Source organism: Pelobates fuscus, chromosome 5 (assembly GCF_036172605.1).
Source record: "Pelobates fuscus isolate aPelFus1 chromosome 5, aPelFus1.pri, whole genome shotgun sequence".
Lineage (NCBI taxonomy): Eukaryota > Metazoa > Chordata > Amphibia > Anura > Pelobatidae > Pelobates > Pelobates fuscus.
The window spans coordinates 173,013,177-173,038,054 of record NC_086321.1 but is presented as its reverse complement, the minus strand read 5'-3'; the positions used below and the strand labels follow the sequence as shown (position 1 = coordinate 173,038,054).

Genomic DNA, 24,878 nt, shown 5'->3' with positions numbered 1-24,878 from the left:
TTACAAAGTGTGGGACAGACAGACAGTATACAGAAGGTCTCTGCGTGCACTGAATCCCACACAGAGCATACCATGTGTACACAGAGCGCTATGTAATCTCCAGCTCTCTCAGTGCAGGGCTCCTCTGTAACATGGCGGACACGGAGGAGGCATATGGGATGCCTGATACCCCAGTGGAACCAGACCCCAAAGAACTGCAGTGTGACCCCAAACAGGACAGCCAGCTGGGGGGCAGCAGCAAGACCCCCACCTCGCCACAGGCTGCCTTTACTCAGCAGGTAAGAGAAACCATGCAACATCAAGCACACACGCACAAACATACGGCAAACAATAATACACACACACAAACATAGAGCAAGCAACTGCACACACAAACATACATACAGCAAGTAACTGCACACACACACAAACATACATACAGCAAGTAACTGCACACAAACATACAGAAAGCAACTGCATACACACACACACATACATACAGCAAGCAACTGCACACAAACATACAACAAGCAACTGCACACTCAGACAAACATACAGCAAGTAACTGCAAACAGACACAGAGTGACACATATAGAATAGGGACACTATATATGCAGGGTTATTTAATTCAAGGGGGATTCAAAGTGAATTTCAAATTTAAGGCCAGAGTAGCTGAATGGAAAGCACAGCTGACTTAGAGAATGTTTCCAGTTCGGCTATTTTGACCTTAAATTCGAAACTCACTTTGAATTCACCTTGTATTCTCACTGTAGTGAATAATCATGATAGATAGATAGATAGATGACAATAAAGTAAAAACGTATACACGGAGTATATGTTTTTACTTTATGTTACTTATGTTACTTCTAAATATATACAAACACAACATCTATATATTAAATCTTCATATAGGCAGGCACTCGTTTCCTGTATCAGGGATAACAATATACAGGCACTTTAGCTATATACAATATAGAAAACATGTATACACATGTACAAATGAAACAATACCAGATATAAGTATACTATATTCATGGTCTAGAACGATACCACGTATACCTAACAAATATATATATAATTATTTTTTTTTAAAACATACACGCGCTGTATCTAAACTCTAGAAATACAGATAGCATAGTCAAGCCTTAATATTAATATGCTATGTGTACACACTAGTTCTAGATATACATATGTGCATGTACTATCTATAAGTAAACGCATATCTATATACAAGTTTATATACGTACAATAAATAAACATATAGTTAATCTAGTGCTGATATATAAGGACTATATCGTGGCTATACACATATTCATTCATTATAAAGTAGATCTTTCTGTTCAAGTCTTGACTGAGCTGATCGTCCTAAAAACAATAGTTTAAGTTTCGTTTTCTAAGCTAGTTTTGAAGTTTATAAATGAAGGATCATATCACATATGGTTTCTAGGCAAGCCGTAAGTAATGTATTAAGACTTCCCACATTTTTGGCGATGAAAATAGAGTGGCAATTATATGATAAAAAAAACTTCTTATTAGTGGTATTTATAGACAACCCTTCGGATATTTTTAAAGTATCGATGGAGTGCATAAAATAATATTACTGAACTGTCAGTTAGGAAAAAACAAGAGACTCATGTTCCATAAAACTTTGTGATTTTTAACTTCTATAATGTTCTTCTATACTTTCTATCTAGTTTGTTGCAATTCGAATCTTTGTAGCTGCATCTAATATCTCTGTTTTCGTTCGGTTGTAGTTATCCTGTTTGGCGATGCACAAATGTCATTCTGCTTTGCAACATTAATTACAAAGTATAAAGACATACAATTAACTGAATCGTGTTTTTTTGTTTGTTCTACTAGTGCACTTTAGTGTATATGGTAACAATTAAAGCTCACAACCCTGTATTAAAAAAAAAAAAAAGAATTTATTATAAACTTTTGTAGTATAGCTCCTATACAGTTAATTGTTGACACTTGAGAAATGGTTTGCACAATTTAGTGATCACGTTAAGCAACCCCCCACTTAATTTTATCCAACACTGGTATTTTGGGGGGAAATTGTGAAATTCATTTCTCATCTCACTGTTTAGTGAATCCACCACTTGATTTTCAAAACTTCGAAAGGCATCTCTCTGTAAAGTGGTCACTTTTATATGATCATAATATTATATTTAATTGTATTCTTATTTTGAAAATTATATTATTCAATATTATATTTAGTACTTCTTTTTTAAAAAAAAAAAACAAAACATTTTATTCTCATGTAACCAATTCAACACTCACACACAAAAAAAAAACCCTCTTAAAATCACAGTCTGGGCCGGACCTTTCATGTTATATTGATATGAAATGGGACTAAAAGAGGTTTATTGTCAGAAGGAAATTAAATCCTGAATATATATTTTTTTGTACTCAGAAACTTCAGTTAAATTAAAACTAGGGTAACGCTAAACTTTTTATACAAGTTATATAAATTCTATATCTTAAACATGGCAACACAGCACAAGAAAAAACAACATTTTATTATTATTATTATTATTATTATTATTATTATTAATATTGATTATTATTATTATAATTATTATAACTATTATAATAGTAATAATAATAATAATAATTATTATTATTATTATTATTAATACGAAGTAGAAGAACAACACAAATCCTTCTATGAAAATATTTTTGAAAACCAAACACATTGAAAACAATACAATTCTATTAATTTTCCCCCAGAATTTCTATCTGTGGTTATTATACTCTATGTTATATTTTTATTATTCTATAGTTGAGAGTGTAATAACAAGCACACCCACCCCTCTTTTCCTAGGGCATGGAAGGTATTAAGGTGTTTCTGCACGAGAGGGAGCTGTGGATGAAATTTCACGAAGTTGGCACCGAAATGATAATTACTAAGGCTGGACGGTAAGCGAATAACAAACGTTCGCGAGTTCTGAGAGCGGGATCTGGGGAGTTCATTCTGTGCAAATCCTTAATTAATCTCACGTCCTAGCCAATTATTTTGTTCATTAAACTGGCTGTCAGGATATAATAAAAAAAACAGGGCTAGCTCACAAGGGTCTTTCATATTCCTTACTGTAACTGTAAAAATGTCCCAGGCTGCGATCCAGTCAGGGGAATGTTTGTAGAAAAGGATCAGAGGCAAAGAGGGAGAAATGAAAGAAAGAGCAGGAAAACATGAATGATATCGATATATTTTTATTTAGAAAATAAACTTGTGCCTGTGAGTGTGACTGACCGACAAACAGACAGACAGACAGGCTGAACCAGTGATGGGAGAGGGGGGTTAAAACGGGGGATCGGGGACTGTAATAGAGGAGGGTTGGTGGGGTAAAGATTTTAAAGATTTCTTTTAAAAAAAAACAAAGGTTTCAGGAGAAAAATTAAGGAAAACGAAAGAAAGATAGAAACAATCACAGAGAACAAAGAAAAAAATTAACCAAAGTCCAGATAACAAGAAAACAAAAAACAAATAAAATAAACAAGTCACATAAAATAAAGAAGAAACTGCTAAACACTCTGCCAAATTAAATGACAAAATACTGGAGGGAAAGTAAATTAGAATATAATAGAACATACACAGTAATGAATATACAGAGAGGAGGTTACAGAGGGCAAGGAGTACAATAAAGGGCTAAGGAGACCAGGCATAGAGCAATCAGAGATCAATGAGCCACTCTCTGTATTAGTGTGAGCTGAGCTGCAGACTGGATTTGCTCATGGCTGAGACCTCTCCTCACTGCATGGAGCCAGTCCAGGAGATCTCCTCACAGCTGGCTCAGGATTTACTACAACAATCTAATAGAGACATTTCCTTCCAGACCTCAGGCTAGAGTTCTTTCCACTTGTCTTTAAATAATAAATAGTGTCCCAAAATCCATCCATCTATCCATCCACCCTGCAGAGTCAATCAGAACTTTATTTATAGGTCTGATGAGAAAGTAATTTATAAAACAAATCACTATTCTCCATCTGAACAGAAATGAGAAGCTTATTATGAAATACATTATTTTGGTTCTGTACAGCATTTCCATTAATTGGCCCCATACAGGTTTTTAATCAGCACCATGATTTAACAAACAGGAGAAATTGAACATTCTCTACTTTGTTCAGCATGATATCATGTATATAATGTGAATGTCAAGGTGTGTTGGGCATGTTTTAATATTTGTCACTAAGGTAGGATGTTTGATAGAAAATGAGTTACTATAAGATGTACTTGGATAAAATGATTACCGTATGTGGGATTGGGGGGGTTGGTGTGACAGATAGCAGAACAAAGGGTGCTTGGCTGGAAAAACACGATTAACTGTTAAAATAAGCTAAGGTGCTGATTTCAAAGTATAAGGACATGTTTCTAGCAAAGCATGAGAAAAGGATGTGTCAGGTGTGTCAGGTGTGTCCAGGAACCCTAATACAGGGCCAAAACGCCCTCTATGTATACTGTTTACATCTCTTTGGGCACTTTGTGAGGTTAGTTGAATTTGTTTTTAAGTAAAAGTCACACTGCATCTATGTACACCCGGTCACTTCATTTTTGAAGTGTTTTTGTATTTAGTAAAACTGATATTTTTCTCTTGATACACACTCCTGTCCCCTATGAGTTCTTTATGTATTATCGTATAGATTTATTGTATCGATTTATTGTATAGATTTTAGAATTCTGACCTGTTTCCTAAAACTAGATTCTCTCTCAGCCTGCACTTCCAATGGTGCAGTCCTGTTCCTGTGTTAGTGTGTGTATGATAAACATATCAATACGTATGATGGGTAGGAATATGTGTATAACATGGTCTGTGTGTGTAAGGAAGACATTATTTCAAGAATGAAAATATAGAAGACACTGCGTTTTCTAAGTTTTGCTTTTTCAAGCCAATAAATATACCATATGCATAGCTATCTAAAATGTTCCCTCTTATATGTTCAAAACTGCTATTTTGCTGTGCACAGTGTGAACAAGTTTACCAGTACAGGTTACTGATCAGTTACTCAAATAGAGTGGGCCATACTCTTAAGAGACGTGTTTAGGATATATAGCCATATATTCTATAGCCTATAGATATAGATACAGATATATAGGATAGATAGACAGACAGACAGACAAGCAGGCAGACAGACAGACTAAAACAAGCACTTATTATTAGACTTGGAGATTTGTATCCAGTGGCTGTACAAATTCCTGAACTCTGAGCCTAAATGTAGCAGAATCACAAGCCAAACGAATTGCGCAATGGACAATATTAGTTTTGATTTGTGATTTGCAACCCCACCAGTGATCCCAAAAAAAGAGATGATTGATGGGTAGGGGACAGCTAGTAAATGTTGACTTTATTCACATATCACATGTGAAATCATCAATAGAGGAAAACAGGAGGAGCAGTAGAAAACAAATCTATATTTCTATAATATATATTTAATACATATATAGTATAAAAATCAAGCCATATAAAACTACAAACTTACTTACATTAAATAAAAAAAACCTGTAGACATGGCCATATTTTATGCCTTGCGAGCTTTTTATCAACGTACCCCAGTTTTGGATGGTCTTAACTTTTCAATTTTATATGTAAAAAACAAACATTTGCAAAAAAAAATTAAAATCAGTATATAATTACAACCCCATTCTTTCAAGAGACCATTATTGTAGCATGGGGTAACACACCCCTCTGCCTTGCATTCTGAGAAAAGCTACCTACAAAAGTATAGTTTACTATTAAAAGGTGGATTTACCATGAAAGGGATATCCTAAATATGGTGCTGTTGTATAATTAGCCTCTTCAGCACAACAATGTGTATACTCATGCTAAAGTTTGGTCTGTGTTGCAAAACCATCTCTTTTTGATCTAGTGCTATTTTTTAGACTGTAGAGACACACATTTCTCTGCCCGGGCACTATTATATCCCTCTGCACTTCTGCAGAGTGATTTAAATGTGAAGCCCTCCATCCCCTCACCCACGCCCTACGACAGGGGTGCCCAAAAGGTAGATCCCCAGATGTTTTAAAACTACAACTTCCATGATGCTTTGCCATTCTAAAGCATTCTAAAGGCATACAAAGCATCATGAGAGTTGTAGTTCTACAACATCTGGGGATCTGCCTTTTGGGCACCCCTGCTCTACATAAACTGTTAGCATTCTGGCTGGCAGTCTGCGAGGAGGAGGGAATAAGGGCTCTGAGCCCACTGAGTTTGATACAGAGATTCTTTGCAGGCCATAACAGCAACTTGCAATTCCTAGTTTTCTACAAATACTTAATGTAGCCATTCAGGTCGAATTTTAAGATGCACATGCATTCCCAGAAATACTATCAGATTTGACCATTTGTATCTAAATTGTCACACATACTGTACATGACCAAAAAAAAGTTTGTTTTCTGTTTCTATGCCAATATTTCAGAATATTTTAAATCTCTTACCTTATCCCCCAATATTTGTATACAGGATCAGTGAATAAACAAATAATTCAGGTTAAATCCTACTCTACTTTTCTTTTGAATGACAAAGCAGTTGGAATATTTTTTTTTTATTATCTGACCTTTTACTATCTTTCTGACCTTGACCAAAAGGTCATCCTCACTATACTAGGATCTTCACTTACATGAACAGTGAAAGAGGAGTTAATAAATAATCAAGGGAGATAGTTGCAAAGACATGGACAACTAGAGATAGTGTTATTCTGGTTTTATTGGCCTGGATAAAACAATTATGAATAAGTTGTTTCACTTTAGCTTTTCCCTCTTTTTATATATATATATATATGTGTGTGTGTATAAAGCAAAATGTATTTAGAATTTGTTTGATTGTTATGTTCTTTGTTTACCGGTTTTGTAACTGCAATATGCTGAACAGAAATATATGTAAATACTTCTAAAATAATCACAAAGTGTATTAATTCAAGGGAGACATTTTCTAAAAGAAAAAAAATGTAGTTAAAAACTAGACATGGACATATGGTTTAGTCCAAACTGCAATTTGTCCAAATTTTGGCCAATTGGGTGTGTGGCGGAATTCCTAAGCTCGAAGCCGAAATGTAACCGAAGTACAAAGCAAGTGAAACGCGCAATGGTCGATTATGTTCGTTTTGGGTATATTTTAGCTTTGATTCCGAATACTGCCCATGGAAACAAAAAAAAGAGATGATAGATGGCTAGGGGACAGACACTATGGAATTTATGCACATGTAATGTGATAAGTGAGCAATAGAGGGGAAAATACGTGGTGCAGTAAATATATATTAAATATTTAATAAATATAGAAATATAGTGTTTGTTTACTACTCCTCCTGTTACAATTTTTTCTCACTTGATCTTTGAAAAAAATGGTTGAAAAATACTCCTATCAGACAACTGCAAAATATATACATAATATATATATATTTTCAGTACATTGATTGGCCTATTTTCATGCCCCTTTAATCCACCTGGCTCAGTTCCCAAATCTGGTGTTCGGTACTGAAACTGTGCAGAGCCGAACTGACATTCGGCCAGAATTCATGCGTCCCCAAGATTTTTCTGTTTTTGGGAAAAATGGTTCAGCCTAGTAAAAACTGCTCAGCTCACTCATATCTGTAAATAACCTCCTTTGCGTGTGATTACAACTGCTCTTTTGCTGTGTTGATGTGAGTGAGAATCCAGTATTAGGAAATAGGTATTAGCAAATCTATGTTTATAATACATATAGAAACACGTACCTATATATTTAATTGACATGTGCGTAGTTTTATATATATTTATATGTTTTTGCATATGTGTGCATGTTTGTGTGATTGCAAGTACTTTTATTAATATAGTAAATATACATGTATCAAATACATTTGTGTGAGAAATGCTGTTCCCTTTAAAAAAACAAGTACTGTAAATAGTTAAAGCCAAATCTCTATTTAAAACATAAAAGTACATTTTTAAAACAAGGTTTGTGTATAAAATCTCAGAACTCTGAAAGCTCAGGTGATAAATTGGACTCTCCAAATACTTAGGCATATCTAGTTTCCTTTGAGGAGAGAAAATAGCTTTTACTGCAGTTTTGTTTAAAAGATAAAATAGCAGTATTAGTTTTAAACGTTGTGCCAAAAGTCCGGGTAAACCAGAGATATATACAGAGAGTCACTAGGCCTCTTTGACGAAAGGACGATTTTTATTTTTTTTAAAAAGTGTTTTCTATGGAGTAAGTATTATTATGCATTAGGTAAAAATCATGGAGTTCTATAAAAGAAAAGATATATTTAGAGAGTGTGACTTATTATTATTATTTTTTTAAATATATGTGGGCTGGGCCCTTAGCTGTCCAAGAGAAATAGGAATTGTAGTGTGTCTAAAGACAGGGGCTCAATGCTATCTATTAAGGGGTTAAATGAAAGTAACTATAAACATAGAAAAAACATATGTGAATAGTATCACAGACGTACAGTGCAGGTTTTCATATATTGTTGATGTTTACAGTATTTTACAATTCATTTAGGGGTCTATTTGTTGGCCTATTTTTTTTTTTTTTTTTTGCCTTAATCAACTCACCCTAGGTAGTAGGCTTATTTACTAGACACATGATTGCAGAGAAATGAAAATGGAGTTAATTAATTTAGGTTAACACACATACATTTCAAACTGTACTGCAAATTAATACTGCTTAAAAAGTCAAATCTGTCAATTTTCAGTTCTATTAATTATTTGTCAATTCTCCACTAAAGAGGAATTCGCTAAAGTCAGAATTGTCAGGAATTTAAATTGAATTCAAAGTGTGTTTTGTTTTTTACTTTCAGGCCAAAATAGTCAAATTGGAGATGAGTCAGCTATGGTTTCAATTTGTCTATTTTAGTCTTAAATATGGAATTTACTTGGAATTCCTGACAATCCACACTTTAGTGAATATGACTGCAGTGTATATCTATTATCACAGGTGGCTCAGTATGGGGTCCTCCCAAGACATTATGTTTTAGGGTATCCCAGTAGGTATAAAAGGCAAAGGGCAAACGTCCAATGTATGTGATACAATATTTAAAGGATCACTACAGGGTCAGGAACACAAACATGTATTCCTGACCCTATAGTGCTTAACCCACCATTTAGGTTGCTTGCTCCCCTTAGCAAAGGCTGCAGTCAAGAGATCTTCAAGCGCCGATGTCCCCTGGTGCTGGGTCAGAGCTCCACCTCCTCCGACGTCATATGACGGGGGGCTAATGCACATATGCGGCGAGCTCTGCGAGTGCATTAGGCCCTCCCAATAGAAAAGCATTGGTTCAATGCCTTCCTACGGGATTCTACTGAGGCTGGACATCCTCATGCAGAGCGTGAGGACGTCCAGCCTCAATTAGGCGACAAAAGTTGGTTAGCCACCAGGAAGTGTCTCTAGTGGCTGCCTGATCTACAGGCAATCTTATCTTTCAATGTAATTATTAAAGTTTCTCAAAAACTGCAATGATTTACATTGCAGGACAAAGTGGGATTGGGGCATTGCACCAAGACCACTTCACTGAGCTTGTCTTAGTGTCCCTTTAATGTGCCAGGAGTGCCCCTTCTAGTGTAAGACTTTAAACCATATTAGAATGTGTGCCACTCTGTGCATCCACCAAAGCTCAGTGAAGAGACATTCTGGCTCTCACTGAGCTTTGGTGGATGCAGGCCTAACTCATTGAGAGCTACCAGCCTCCGGCTCTAACTGAGCTGTAGTGGAGGCACCCGGCAGACCACAGATAACAAGTAAAACCAGTCTAAAAGAATGGGAGCATTAAGCCACTCCTGACACCATAACTAAAGCTCACTGTGGTAATTATGGTACTAGGCATATGCCTTTAACTTTCATGTTTTGGTACTGAATGTGTCTAAAACAATACACCTGTAAAAAATGTTTTTTTTTAGCAATATGGCAGGATCACATAGTGTAGCACTTGTACGTTGACATTTGTATGGATATTCAAGGCAACATTCTTGAATTAGAGTTTACACTCTTGCAGAACCCCGACTGATTCTAGGACTTGGGGAGTTTAGGTGTTCTATGACCTCAACCAACATGTGCAGTGGCTACGGGGAACCTTACAATGAAAATAAGTAGCAACCTCTTAAGCCCCCAAAACAAATGTAGGTCAAAAAATGCTTACATAAATTCCTAAATCCTCAACCTAAAAAAAAAAACAAGTGTTTTATATATTATATTTTTTTTAAAATCACTGTAGCATCAACTTACAATAAATATTAATATATATATATAAACCCTTTTCCTAAAAAACATTTGAAACCTTAATCCTTTGTATCACACATTTGTATATCTTAATTTGTAATTTGGGCATTCTTTGTTTCTAGATATATGTTGTGGCACATTATAAAACTTCTATATTATTTTGAGAACAATCTTAGTATAAATAGCTGAACCGAAACAGATCAATTTATTAATTATATGGTAGTTTGCTGTTTAGTGGATTCACAAAGTACTATTAGGTTGTGGGATATTTATTAGGAAGCAATGAATACAATATTGATGGATAGATAATGGGGCACAGGTGGTTCTGCTGTTTGAATTGCAGGCGGTGATATTGGATGGATGTGTTATGAATGATATTGTATCAGCATTCACAGCAAGTTGCTGTCCTATGGAAACTATGACTAACATTGTGTAGCTTTAGAATCAATAGATGTTTCAAAGTCTAGGTTAATGTAAATTTAGGTCACCATAGCTCCAAGTCAGTTTTTTATTATATAACATGCAATTTCATTGTCGACCTCACAATTCCCATTTTAGAACATACATTCCTTATGTTGTTGATATTGCAATGTTATATGATGAAAGGAACCCAAAACCCCCTTTCATCCCCTTTGTCACCATTTGTTTATTGAGAGTGAAATACTGCACATTTTGACCAAATAGAAGAATTAAATAAAAGTTTCAGCAGTATTGCCGTGGTCCATAAAGAAATAATGGAAGGCAGGCATGGTAAATTATTGGGGCAGGGATGAAGACATGGGACAGGAAAAGAAGAATAATAGGAATGATAATAAAGGATGAAAAGGAGTTTACTTATTTCTAAATCATTGTTCTGCAGCTCATTTTCTGTCTTACATAGATAATTTAGAATAATGGATGCTCCATTCAAATCTATTTAAAATAACTGAGATTCTGTAATATTTGTTGACTTTGGTTTAGATATCTGAGTAATCTACTAATCACATGCTTCATTAAGTTTCCTTTACATTTAGCATTCAGTTTATGATTCAATTTGATAAGCAAGACATCCAAGTCCATTGTTGATTTGACTTACTATTGATGTTGAAAAAACACTATAGCCACCAGAACAACTACAGCTTACTGCATTTGTTCTACTGAGTAGAATCATTCCCTTCAGGCTTTTTGAAGTAAACACTGCATTTGCAGAGGGATTTGGATTGATTGGGGGACTGGGCACTAAAATGGCAGATTAAATTTAACGTAGATAAATGCAAAGTTATGCACTTCGGGGTTAAGAATGCACAAGTCATTTACACCCTAAATGGTAGTGAACTAGGGATAACCACACACGAGAAGGATTTGGGAAGTTATAGACAACAAATTAGGCAGCAATATGCAATGTCAATTTGCAGTTGCTAAAGCCAGTAAGGTTTTGTAATGTATAAATAGGGGCATAAACTCTCAGGATGAAAATATAATTTTGCCTCTTTATAAATCGCTGGTAAGACCAGACCTTGAAAATGCTGTGAAATTTTGGGCACCTGTTCTAAAGAAAGATATCATGGCACTAGAAAAAGTGCAGAGACGAGCTACAAAATTGATAAAAGGAATGGAGCATTTTAGTTATGAAGAAAGGTTAAAAAAAATTAAATCTGTTTAGTTTGGAAAAACGGCGCCTGAGAGGGGATATGATAACATTATACAAATATATATTCAGGGCCAATACAAACCTTTATCTGGAAATCTATTCATAAACAGGGCTATACATAGGACACAAGGTCACACATTTAGGCTGGAAGAAAGGAGATCATCTAAGGCAAAGAAAAGGTTTTTTTACAGTAAGAGCAATCAGGATATGGAATTCTCTGCCTGAAGAGGTGGTTTTGTCAGAGTCTATACAGATGTTTAAACTGCAGTTGGATAAATACTTGCAAAAACATAACATACAGGGATATAATTTCTAATTAGTGGGGTAATAGCTGCTTGATCCAAGGAGACAACTGACTGCTATTTTAGGGTCAAGAAGGAATTTTTTCCTAGTTTGTTGCAAAATTGGAAGCGCTACAGACTAGGTTTTTTTGCCATCTTTTGGATCAACAGCAAAAACATATGTAAGGAAGGCTGAATTTGATGGACGCAAGTCTCTTTTCAGCTATGTAACCATGTAACTATGTAATGTGACAAAGGTAGGACCAGAGGCCCAATGGCTCAGAAGAGGGGGCATTTTATCACAAACACATTTTCTATACTGTGTTACTATGTCATGCTATGAGATCAGTGATGGAAAAATATATTTATCGTTGAAATTTCTTTAGCAATTTCCATAGTAAGCCTTTAAAGCCTCCCATGTATAGTACCTTTTCCTAAAATTACTCACCAAATAGAGCACATGTGACTACAATTACTGCAGTTTTTTATATATATGGCCAACAATGCCGTGGAATTGTGTGTGGTGCAGGCCACACATTATACATTTTACATTCAAATTATTTTCGGAATAATTCTGTTGTGTATTCATTCAGTATACAACAGAAGAGAAAAATAAATCTGACTGCAACTGTTTTGCACATTATATAAGCATCACTTTTCAATAACGCTGATGCAAGCAGTTTCTTCTCTTGTGTTTCCTTCTTCTGCAGTGATTTAATCCCAGTAGCTCATGGAGACTCAGTCTCATATTTGTCCTTAGACATTTCATTTTAGCCCTGTCTTCTTCTCAGCATTTAGGTTCCATGCAAAGCAGACAGAGTATAAGGCATAAAGTAAAAACAGAACTAATAGAGATGCCCCAACATGTCTTCGTCATGTTTCAATTTCATGCACACATTGTGATCGCATATGTATCGATTTTAAAAGTAACCTAAACAAAGATATGATCCTTTCAATCAGTTCTTGGCGCAGAGGTCTATGCTAACAGTATGGCACATTAACGGGGATTATTTGTATTCTGTTTACTTATCCCTATATTTCACAAATATGTATTTGTAAGGTGTGAAAACTAAAACTAAAAGTAGAATTACTCACTATCTCGTCCGTCATAGCTTATAAGTTCTGTTCTTTGGACCTGTCGATCTACATAGAGAAAGCATACAGAGAATAGGAGAAATTATGTTCCTATTCCTCTTCTTCATTTGCAATGTTTGCCCCGGCTTTGCCTTATCTGAACTAGATTATGATGTAATTTGCCAAATCATGAAAATATATTTGAAAGAAAACAGAGCGTCTCATGAAAAAAGGTTGACACACAAGAGAAGTGACAGTACACCTTTAGGCCACGAGGAGATAGGGAGCACCCTCCTACTGTTGGTAAATACAAATATAAATATATCCTTTCCATGCACCTCTTAGCTTACCCAAATTATGTTGTAGTGACCATCGTTAAGTTGCCTTTTGTCTCTTATTCAACCAAGCAACTGAGAGCCAGTGTGCAATCCCGAGTCATGATGTCATGAACACACTCAGAACAATGGGGTGATTCCAATCAAAGATGATTAAGATGGAAGCTCTCTTGAAAAAGGAAGTGCCAATTGTATATATTACAAAATAATACACAAAAAGGCTATGTCACATGCAGGCTTTGATAAATTAGAAACAATTTTGTTCCAGGAGTGTGCACAGGACTGTACTCCAGTGACATATTCATCATCCCATACTGAGTCTGTTTATTTTTCACTCTGTTTCGATGGCATGAGAAGCATCATACAAGTTCTATCTTTTTTCCTTCTTAGTTTTTACATTTCTCAGTTCCTTGTCTCTCCTCATCTTTTCACTGTAGCCCTCTATATGGGCCATATTTTCTTTTTATTAATTATTCCAAGTGGCATAAAAGCCTGATTTGGCATTATTGTTTGAATCTGCATAGGCTCACACCAGGGCATAATGGTTTAGTAGTGCAAGGACTAGTTGCTTACTTTATTGTGCTATATTATTGTGGTACTACTTTACTGCGCATATGCTTTTTGTGCTTTCATTTATTAAATGTATTGTACTCATAACGTCTCTTTTGGGTTACAATTCATCCTGCTATTATCTTGATATATGCATGATATATGTGATCTTCGACCTTTTCTTAATAAATGCTGTTAAACACTGAACACAATCTTGAAACAAAATCAAAAGTGTGCTTGTATGGCAAAAAACAAAAAAAACAAAAAAATAATACAAAACGAAAACAAAACATCTTGTGAAAGTAAAACTGCTAAGAAAAAGAAATCAACAAACACATTACATGTTGGAGTTATATATAAATATCTTAAATGCTTTAATACATCACCAACGCATACTAGACAAACATTTTGTTACATATATATGCTGCCCTGTCACTTAACCCATTGACCCTTAGAGCTTTCCTGTAAAGGTCAGATTCTTCTTATAGCTGTAGATAGAAAAATCACCAACACAGACCTTAGCACAGTAATGGATTCTTCATGAACCGCAATGAACATCTCCAGCTATTATGGCTTCTAACAGAATATGTGGCCATCCTTTGCACAACATAACACTGTGCCATAGACATTTTTGTGCTGGCTGATAAAAAACACAGAGCTTCTCAATTATCTGAGATATGCCAATCTCCAGCCCAGAGCTAGAAACACTGCAAAGGAGATGATTCATCTAATCTATCCAGCACTCTGCCTCAGAGTTTCTGTTTACTCTTTCTAATGTAAAATACTTCCAGGATTATTCACTAATGTGAGAATTTAAAGTGAATTTCAAATTTAAAGTCAAAATAGCCAAACTGGAAAAATTTGCTAAGTCAGCTATGCTTTCATTTTGGCTACTCTGGCCTTAAATTTGAAAAATCACTTTAAATTCTGTATTTAGTAAATATCCCCCCTGTTAGTGATATGTTCGTGGAAATATCTACATTAGCGATGCTCAATTACATAATTAACCAGGGAGGATACAGCTGCAGCTCTGCAATTTTCCTATTAAAATGTGTTTTTGGCTCAGTCTATAAAACATTTTGGTAGACACTGTAGTTATAGTAAAAAAAAAAAAAAAGTTTAGCAGCAGCTCTTGTTCTGTCATCCCTTGTGCCTCAAAGGGAGAGTCTGTGTTAAATTGTAAACATCTTACACATTTTGGTAAATATTCCGTCCAAGTCTAGCAAAGCCATCAATCTAAATTTCTGTGTCAGTCTTTTATCTTAAAGCCATCCTTTCTCTGTCTGCTGATCCAGCCCACAATAACTGGATCCCCCTGTTCTGCTATTCCAGGCGTATGTTTCCCAGCTACAAGGTGAAAGTTTCTGGCCTCAACCCAAAAACTAAATACATCCTCCTCATGGATATCGTGCCAGCTGATGATCATAGATACAAGTTTGCAGACAACAAATGGTAAGCAAGTCTTTATTAATGACAGCCACTAAATAATAGCAGTTACATACGTTATACATATCAATTACAATTATTTATATAGCGCTAACATATTCTTCAGTGCTGTGCAATAGGTAAACAAGATAAACATTTAATTCTAACACATATAACATACAAGAAGAGTAGGTCAAGTGGGCCCTGCTCAAATGAGCTTACAATCTAAAGGTATACATCTTGGAGCAGGAGGGCAGGTTGCATGCAAAAGGGTAGGTTGTCTGGGAGACAGTAGATCAAATTGTACAGGAAGGAACATGGTGACTCAAAAATACATTCTATCCCAGGGTAGCCTGAAAAACTCTATACACCTTGACCTTTAGAACTCAGGAAGAGAAAAGGCTATCATCCAAAGAAGGGAGTGTAAAATTCTGATGTGGGATATCTAATATAAGAAAGCACATATATTGAAAATTACAGCATCTCAAACATTTACCCCTCTGCTCATGTTTGCAATTTGTTTATTTGTTATATTGTGTTTTTGGGAAAATCATTCCTTAGAATTCTTGCTGACAAAGGTCCTGACACTTTGGGCATACAGAAACCAAAAGAGACATTCCAAGCACTTTATCACTTACATTTCTAGTACATTTCATGGTGCAAGGAGTACTGTTATTCTATAATTTACTAATGACTTCATAAAAAAAGGAAATATAAACTCACCCTTTTAGTTTGTGGCATCAATGGTTAACTATGACCCTTGAAAAAAATCAAGCAGAGAATGCTCTATGTAACTTTTAAAGGTTACCCCAACCAAAAACAATGTTTTTCCCATCCAGATCCTCCCACCCTATCCCCCTCCCCCCCAAAAAAGAAAAGAAAAATGAGATAAAGATAAAACTCACCTCCATTCCAGTGACAGTGCCAAGTTCTCCCCGCAGCCCAATGCATTTCTGCTGACATCACTCCCCCTCGCTTAAGGGAGACAGATGTCAAGGAAAGAAGGCTGAGGGGAGAACATGGATGGCTCAGAGGGGGTGGCGTGCCACCATTGCATGTAGTTAAAAGGCCTTTAAAATTGCCAGTGCATTAACAATGTGTATATAAACTCAACTTATAGATAAGTATTGCTATTCCTTTAAATATTATCCACAGGTTAGTTTTACACAATACCGTAGCTCCTGTGTTTTGGCACAAACATTAAGTCCTGGTCAGCATTGCATAGTTTGGGTTGACGTAACAATCCCTTATAGTAGCTGAATACTTAGTTTTAGCTTAAAAAACTTGCAAGCATGCAGTGATACTTGGGATTGTTTTATATTACATCTTGTTCTACTTAAGAGTGGGCGTTTTGAACATAAACCACAATTTTAAAGATGTGTTTTTGGCCAAGAAGCAGGGAAACACGTTCAGGAGGAGCCATTGATGGAGAAAACGCTTCCGTGGGTAATTGTTTACTGTAACTACTGAGTTCTATAATCAAAATCACACCCCGCAGGCAAGTTTGCAAAACAGATTGAGAAAAGCAGGAAACAAGGACAACAACAGATGTAAGAGTTTGTTTTCCGAAGTGACATTTTGAAGCGCACATTTATCATGCATGAATTCTCACTTGTTTTCATCTTGTGCGAATTGATTCATATCTTTTCCCCTATGGATCAAAGTATTAATGTGGTAATACAATTAATTAGACAGTATATTGGGGGCACCAATTCTACCCCCGAATGAAGATAAAGAAACAAACTTGCAAAATGTTCAATTTATGGATTGCTGAAGACTATTTTTGGTCATTTGACAATATAAATATATATTTTTTAATGAAAACGTTTACAGATAAAGATATTAAAATGAGAGGCAAGAGAAATGTCTTCAGATGGTAGCTTGATAGCTTAATTGTCCTTGCAAGGATACTACATTAGATTGATTGGTAGTTTGAACAAGGGATGGCTTTTAGGATTGAAATGAGTTAGTTATAGTTTAGAAAATTTTAACACAATAATGTGCAGTTATTTTTTTCAATCTCGTTTATAGCATATCTACTTTTCACCTGTCTCCCTTGACCCGATACACCCCTCAAATAGGTCATATGGAATTCTGGTGATGAATCTTATCTTCTTTACACACTGCTCTCATTACAACTCACCACTTTGTCAATCTTTATACTGACTTCACATATTCTCAAGGGTCAAAACTAAAATCCTTCACTTTCAGAGATCAACAAATGTACACAGACTTGCGTATCAAGTCTAATTTGCAAATACCTACCTTCTCAGGCACTTCCATCATACACTTGTCCTCTGTCCTAGGCTGTGTTGGTTTTATTTAATGCCCAACTTTGCTCTGTCAGTGGAGAGTCATCTAATGAAGCTCTAAAACACATTTATGTAGTAAAGCATATTGTCATACCCTGAATATAATAGACCTACATCAGCCTATTCCTACCCAACACCGTACATGATACAACATCATAAGACAGTTTGCTTTATCCTATACATACTCAAATCTCCCTTATACAACACATTTGTTTGGATAGACAGAGAAAGCACACTGAGTAATCTCCCTTCTCATTAAATTATTACCATAACCCTCAACTTCTAAGCTGTACATAGAGGAGAGCCTTCTTTGCCTCTAGTCTTCATATCTATGTTTAATTGTGACAAATCATTTGTTTTTTAACCCGTTGTACAGTACTGTGGTATATATTGGCGTTCTATAAGTAAAATAATAATAAAAACAATTTTGTTCTTTGCTGATGAATTAGATAAGAAAGCCGGTAGGTTTGCTACTTAGATCATTGGTTCTGGTTTCCAAGTGTTGTTATTTTTGCAGGTCTGTGACTGGGAAGGCAGAACCTGCAATGCCAGGACGTTTGTACGTCCACCCAGACTCACCTGCCACAGGAGCCCATTGGATGAGGCAGCTGGTATCCTTCCAGAAGTTGAAGCTCACCAACAATCACTTGGATCCATTTGGTCATGTAAGTAGTTAAAATAAAACATAGAGCTTGTTAAACATTTTATTTTCTACCTTTGATTGCCATACCCACATTTTCCTTTCTCTATAAGACACACATATTGTCATCATCATATTCTAATGCAGTCAGGTATGTTCAAAGTGAGCGATGGGTTTGTGATGAAATGAGTTCCATAAAAAAATAAAAACAAAACATTTGAATCATATTTTGCTGTAGTCATTGTCACTTTATAGGATTTTTAACAATATGTTTAAGTATCTCTATATTTAAAAAATATGAATATGTGAGAAATCCACAGCTCTGTATCTTTCAACTGGGTATCTTCTTCTTAGCTCTCTATAAACGCTGTGGTTTGCACTCGGCAGTTAGCTTACAGAAAGCATTAAGAGAAGAGTAGAACAGAAACAATGTTTCTATTTGTCCACTTTATTTCCGATGTTAACCCTGGGTTTATCTAGTCTGGACAGGGTTATAATGCCATTTGCTAAACCTTTAAAGTGACACTGTCACCCTCTTTGGTATTTTCATATTACAAACACCTCAGGTGGTGACAGCGCCGAGGCCTGGGGGTTCAGGAGAAGGTAGTTTTTACATACCTGATCCTTTCCCTTGAGGCATCTTCCTCTATGAGGTCCTCTTCAGCTCCTGGAACTTTGTCTGCCAGGAGCCATCTATGCTGTACTCTTGCGGGATCCTCCATAGAAGGAGCCTTTTCCTTTTAGCCTTAATGTGTAAGGGCTTGACAGCTAGAAAAAACACACAAGACGAAGTAGTCCCTACTTTGTCTTATGATGATATCGTTTGACTGGGTTGGAATTTCAGTGAAATTCCAACACAGGCTTTATGAGGATTTCATAAAGATTTTATCTACATGAAATGCTCTATTTTTGGTGGTGGCAGGGTGGGGGTATGTGTGTGACAGAGCTGTTTTAATATAAATTGGGAAAAAAAAAAAAAGAAAAATGTTAGCTCAAATTATATGTGATTTTTAATGTTTTATTCAATTGTATAATTTACAGAGTAGCGACAGTTCAGCGACAACATTTTGATAGCACATTTTGCATCTACAAGCCTTTTGTTTCACTGACATCTGTTTAACACTCTGCAGAATTAATTCACACTTAATCTTATTAGTTCTATTTTAACCAACAATACAGCCTTAAACATAACCCAGTTGTATAAAGAAAATAACCATATGTTGACAGAGTTTCTTATTTGCATATGAAAAAAAAAACCAAGATACCTTTTTAAAAAGCTTTAAATGATTGTACAGTTAGGGAAAAAAGAATTTGATCCCCTGCTGATTTTGAATGTTTGCCCACTGACAAAGAAATGATCAGTCTATAATTTTAATGGTAGGTGTATTTTAATAGTTAGAGGCAGAATAACAAAAAGACAATCCATAAAAACGCATGTCAAAAAAGTTATAAATTGATTTGCATGTCAATGAGTGAAATAAGTATTTGACTCCTTTGACTTAGTACTTGGTGGCAAAACCTTTGTTGGCAATCACAGAGGTCAGACGTTTCTTGTAATTGGCCGCCAGGTTTGCACACATCTCAGGGGGTATTTTGTCCCACTCCTCTTTGCAGATCCTCTCCAAGTCATTAAGGTTTCGAGGCTGACATTGGCAACTTGAACCTTCAGCTCCCTCCACAGATTTTCTATGGGATTACGGTCTGGAGACTGGCTAGGCCACTCCAGGACCTTAATGTGTTTCTTCTTGAGCCACTCCTTTGTTGTCTTTGCTGTGTGTTTTGTGTCACTGTCATGCTGGAATACCCATGCACAACCCATTTTTAATGCCCTGGCAGAGGGAAGGAGGTTCTCACCCAAGATTTGACGGTACATGGGCCCGGTCCATCGTCCCTTTGATGTGGTGCAGTTGTCCTGTCCCCTTAGCAGAAAAACTCCCCCAAAGCTTAATGTTTCCACCTCCATGTTTAACGATGGGGATGGTGTTCTTGGGATCAAAGGCAGCATTTCTCCTCTTCCAAACACGGCGAGTTGAGTCGATGTCAAAGAGCTCGATTTTGGTCTCATCTGACCACAACATTTTCACCCAGTTCTCCTCTGAATCATTCAGATGTTCATTGGCAAAGTTCAGACGAGCCTGTAAATGTGCTTTCTTGAGCAGGGGGACCTTGCGGGAGCTGCAGGATTTTAGTCCTTCACGGCATAGTGTGTTACCAATTGTTTTCTTCGTGACTATGGTCCCAGTTGTCTTGAGATCATTAACAAGATCCTCCCGTGTTGTTCTGGGCTGATTCCTCATCGTTCTCATGATCACTGAAACTCCACAAGGTGAGATCTTGCATGGAGCACCAGACCGAGGGAGACTGACAGTTAATTTGTGTTTGTTCCATTTGCGAATAATCGCACTGACTGTTGTCACCTTCTCACCAAGCTGCTTGGCGATGGTCTTGTAGCTCATTCTAGCCTTGTGTAGGTCTACAAGCTTGTCCCTGACATCTTTGGACAGTTCTTTGATCTTGGTCATGGTGGAGCGTTTGGAATCTGATTGATTGATTGATTGCTTCTGTGGACAGGTGTCTTTTATACAGGTAACAAGTTGAGATTAGGAGTACTCCCTTTAAGAGAGTGCTCCTAATCTCAGCTCTTTACCTGTATAAAAGACACCTGGGAGCCAGAAATCTTGCTGATTGATAGGAGATCAAATACTTATTTCACTCATTGTCATGCAAATCAATCTATAACATTTTTGACATGCGGTTTTATGGATTTTTTTGTTTTGTTATTCTGTCTCTCACTGTTAAAATACATCTACCATTAAAATTATAGACTGATCATTTCTTTGTCAGTGGACAAATGTTCAAAATCAGCAGGGGATCAAATACTTCCCCCTCACTGTATAACCACAAACGAACATAGCATTGACAATCTAAGGGTTGAATGACATTTCTATAGGTTACCTCTGGCATCAGAAGTATAGAATAGGATAAAAATGATCTAATACTCAGCCACAAGTTGTGAAGTTTGTTTGTTCATCGATGGAAGTTTTCAGTTTATATCTATCCTATCCCATGCATGTGGTTGAAAGCTAAGTGCAAATAAAAGGCTTTAGAAGGAAATATAAAAGAGTGATATTACTATTGTTTGCATATTTTTAATTGTTTCTGTGCATGTCCAAAATTGTATTCAGTACTGCAATCCACACACCTCTATATTTTATATTTATGATTGCCCTCATCATACTGGCTTTTTTGCAGTTTGCCAGAACCTGTGAAAACTTTTGTACCATTGTTCTAATCCATACCTCCCTACCTGCCTTAAACTAACAGTACAGTCCTGTCCAAAAAACAGATTTTTTAAAACTTACCTGCCAATCGAGTTACTCCTTTAGTGTTTAGCATATTGCAAGCAAATCATTCATTGCCTTTGGAATGTGCCAGTGCTTCTTTGGTGATCGGTGTATACTGAGATGCTTGGCTGGCAGGTAAACAAACTCCTAGTTCCATAACCACTGTAATAAGCCATATTGGTAATGGTGTGTGTAGTATGTGTAACAGAAACAGAATTTACTTAAATACATTTTATAATTTGACTAATTTGGCCCAAATTTTGGAATTCACTTTGAATCGAATCTGAATTGCCCGCAATTCTCATTTTAGTGAGAAACGCTGTGAGAATGACTCTAGGGACTATTTGATTTAAGAAGAAGTGAAACTAATGTGGCTTGGGGACAGGGCTATTCTGCAATATATTAGATATTAGGTGTCTTTGGGCCACTTATCCAATTAAAAAGGTAGTCTGACAACAAGGTGAAAGTGTTTTATTTACAAAGTCCTATGTTGACATTACTGTGAGATATGCTCTATTACACACAAACACACCAAAAGCTGGGACAGGAACTTGCAAGGTATGGGCAGCGAGGAAACCTGGGAAGAATTTACAAATAAAATTATGTACCTACAAACATATAAATAAATATATCCTAATCTAACATAGAAACATAGAATGTGACGGCAGATAAGAACCATTCGGCCCATCTAGTCTGCCCAATTTTCTAAAGACTTTCATTAGTCCCTGGCCTTATCTTATAGTTAGGATAGCCTTATGCCTATCCCACGCATGCTTAAACTCCTTTACTGTGTTGACCTCTACCACTTCAGCTGGAAGGCTATTCCATGCATCCACTACCCTCTCAGTAAAGTAATACTTCCTGATATTACTTTTTAACCTTTGCCCTTCTAATTCAAGACTATGTCCTCTTGTTGTGGTAGTTTTTCTTCTTTTAAATATAGTCTCCTCCTTTACTGTGTTGATTCCCTTTATGTATTTAAATGTTTCTATCATATCCCCCCTGTCTAGTCTTTTCTCCAAGCTATACATGTTAAGATCCTTTAACCTTTCCTGGTAAGTTTTATCCTGCAATCCATGAACCAGTTTAGTAGCTCTTCTCTGAACTCTCTCTAAGGTATCAATAACATTTACAACGATAATGAAAAACCAGACGAAGAAAGATAAGAATCTGTTAAAAATAATAATTGAACCCAACATTTAAAAAAAAAAAAAAAAAAAAAATTCACCCCATTGGGGAGTGGAAGCAGTGGTAGCTGAGGCCAATAATTATTAAGGTAAAAGGAAATCACGTGAAATAAATTAATCATTTATATTAATATTTAGTAAAAGCCTACTAGATGTGATATTTCACATGGATTATTTAATGTTATTTTTTTACAATTATTTACCAGTGTTAATTGGTAATGGAGCAATACAATACAGTATGGGCCATTGCAGTTGGGGGTAATGGAGAACCTTTTACATTGGAAGCCAGGAGAGGAGAGGGTAATTGTCAGGAATTACTGTGTAAGCAGTGTGCTGGACACATCCGTCCACAGCCTCTTGGTGCAGAGAGATTTCAACAGGCAGTGGCTACATTTTCGTGATCAGACGGTGGTTAACGCAGGTGATGCCAGCAGAGGTTGAGATTAAATCTCTCTCATACATCAGTGGATGAATGAACAGGGCTCTTACACACACACTGCTGTTTGGCAGGCCTGTGCTTTGCGGTTCTCAGGATTGATGAAATGGTTGTCTTGGAAAAAAAGCAGAAAGAGAAACCTGGAAGGAGAAAGGAAGCACACGAGGGGAGGGTTTCTGGGATTTAACTCTGAGTGTGGATTTTTGGTCTTTGTATGAATGTCTCACATTTTGTTTTTTAACATGTATCTACAAAATTGAGGATTCATTAATTATGGTAAAAATAAGGTAATTTAATAGAGAATCATTTATATTAAAATAATAACAGTGTAATTTTTCTTTTACATTTGCAAAAAGTACATTGGTTTGGAGAGGCCTCGAACACCCTAGTTTTGATTTCAAGTGTCTGCCGGGGACTGAGTCATTTTCTTTGTTTTCTCTCTGGCCATATCACCAGCTGAGGTCCACCAATACATTCCTAACAATACGGATGCCCTGGACTAGTGTATTGTAATAACATGATAGTCAAAGTGCTGCTTCTGTTAGTGATCTAAAGAGCTATACATAGAAACCAATGTGACTCAGTGCATATCTGTACTATACAACTTACCAATTTTGGCATCTTGTATAACGTAACTGTCTAGTATATGTACACCATTAATTTGAAGTATGAACATATGAGAGAGAGAGAGAGAGAGTATGTGTGTATGTGGGCAGGGCCGGACTGGGAAGACAATTCGGCCCGGGCATTTTTTAATTACAGCAGCCCACTAAAAAGGGGGCGGGGGCAGATAGGGTGTGTTTTGTCATCACCAATGACAAGCACGCCGCATCACAAAGTGAGCATGTTGGTTCAATGCTCTTCCAGGGTAGACCATGCGCAGAGCTCTGCTGAAGAGATCTGGCATGAGAAAAATACCCTGTATTTGTTCTGCACAGCGCAAGCAAATTCAATAACATGCTTGCACTGTGTTTGCTTGAAATTTGTCTCTGGTGTCTCCATAGTTGGGATACCAGGAGACAAAAATGCTAGGAAAGCATATTGTGCAGTGTGTGTGAGGGTGCTGTGTGTGTGTGTGTGTGTGTGTGTGTGTGTAAGGGGTGTAGTGTGTGCGAGAGGGGTGCAGTGTGTGTGTGTGTGAGGGGTGCAGTGTGTGTGTGTGAGGGGTGTAGTGTGTGTGTGTGTGAGTGATGGGTGCTGTGTTTGCGTGAGGGTGCTATGTGGGTAAGGGTGCTGTGTGTGTGGGTGCTGTGTTTGCGTGAGGGTGCTATGTGCGTGTGAGGAAGCTGTGTGTGTCAGGGGTACTGTGAGTGTCAGGGGTGCAGTGTGTGTGAGTGAGGGTGCTGTGAGTGTCAGGGGTGCAGTGTGTATGTGTGTGTGTGCTGTGCGTGTCAGGGGTGCAGTGTGTGTGTTTGTGTGAGTGAGGGTGCTGTGAGTGTCAGGGGTGCAGTGTGTGTGTTTGTGTGAGTGAGGGTGCTGTGAGTGTCAGGGGTGCA

The 24,878-nt window shown here is 36.7% G+C and overlaps 1 protein-coding gene across 3 annotated transcripts in view; it reads left to right on the top strand.

Moving 5' to 3' along the window:
- Positions 1 to 24,878, top strand: part of TBX5 (T-box transcription factor 5) — a 68,726-nt gene that overhangs the window by 5,622 nt on the left and 38,226 nt on the right. For 2 of the 3 annotated variants that reach the window (XM_063454705.1, XM_063454707.1), the window contains exons 2-5: positions 113 to 278; positions 2,807 to 2,901; positions 15,371 to 15,490; positions 18,293 to 18,440. In XM_063454705.1, the coding sequence (XP_063310775.1) occupies positions 132 to 278; positions 2,807 to 2,901; positions 15,371 to 15,490; positions 18,293 to 18,440 (510 nt within the window). In that variant the 5' untranslated portion in view covers positions 113 to 131. The remainder of the gene's footprint in view (positions 1 to 112; positions 279 to 2,806; positions 2,902 to 15,370; positions 15,491 to 18,292; positions 18,441 to 24,878) is intronic. The other variant, XM_063454706.1, reaches the window with a different exon arrangement.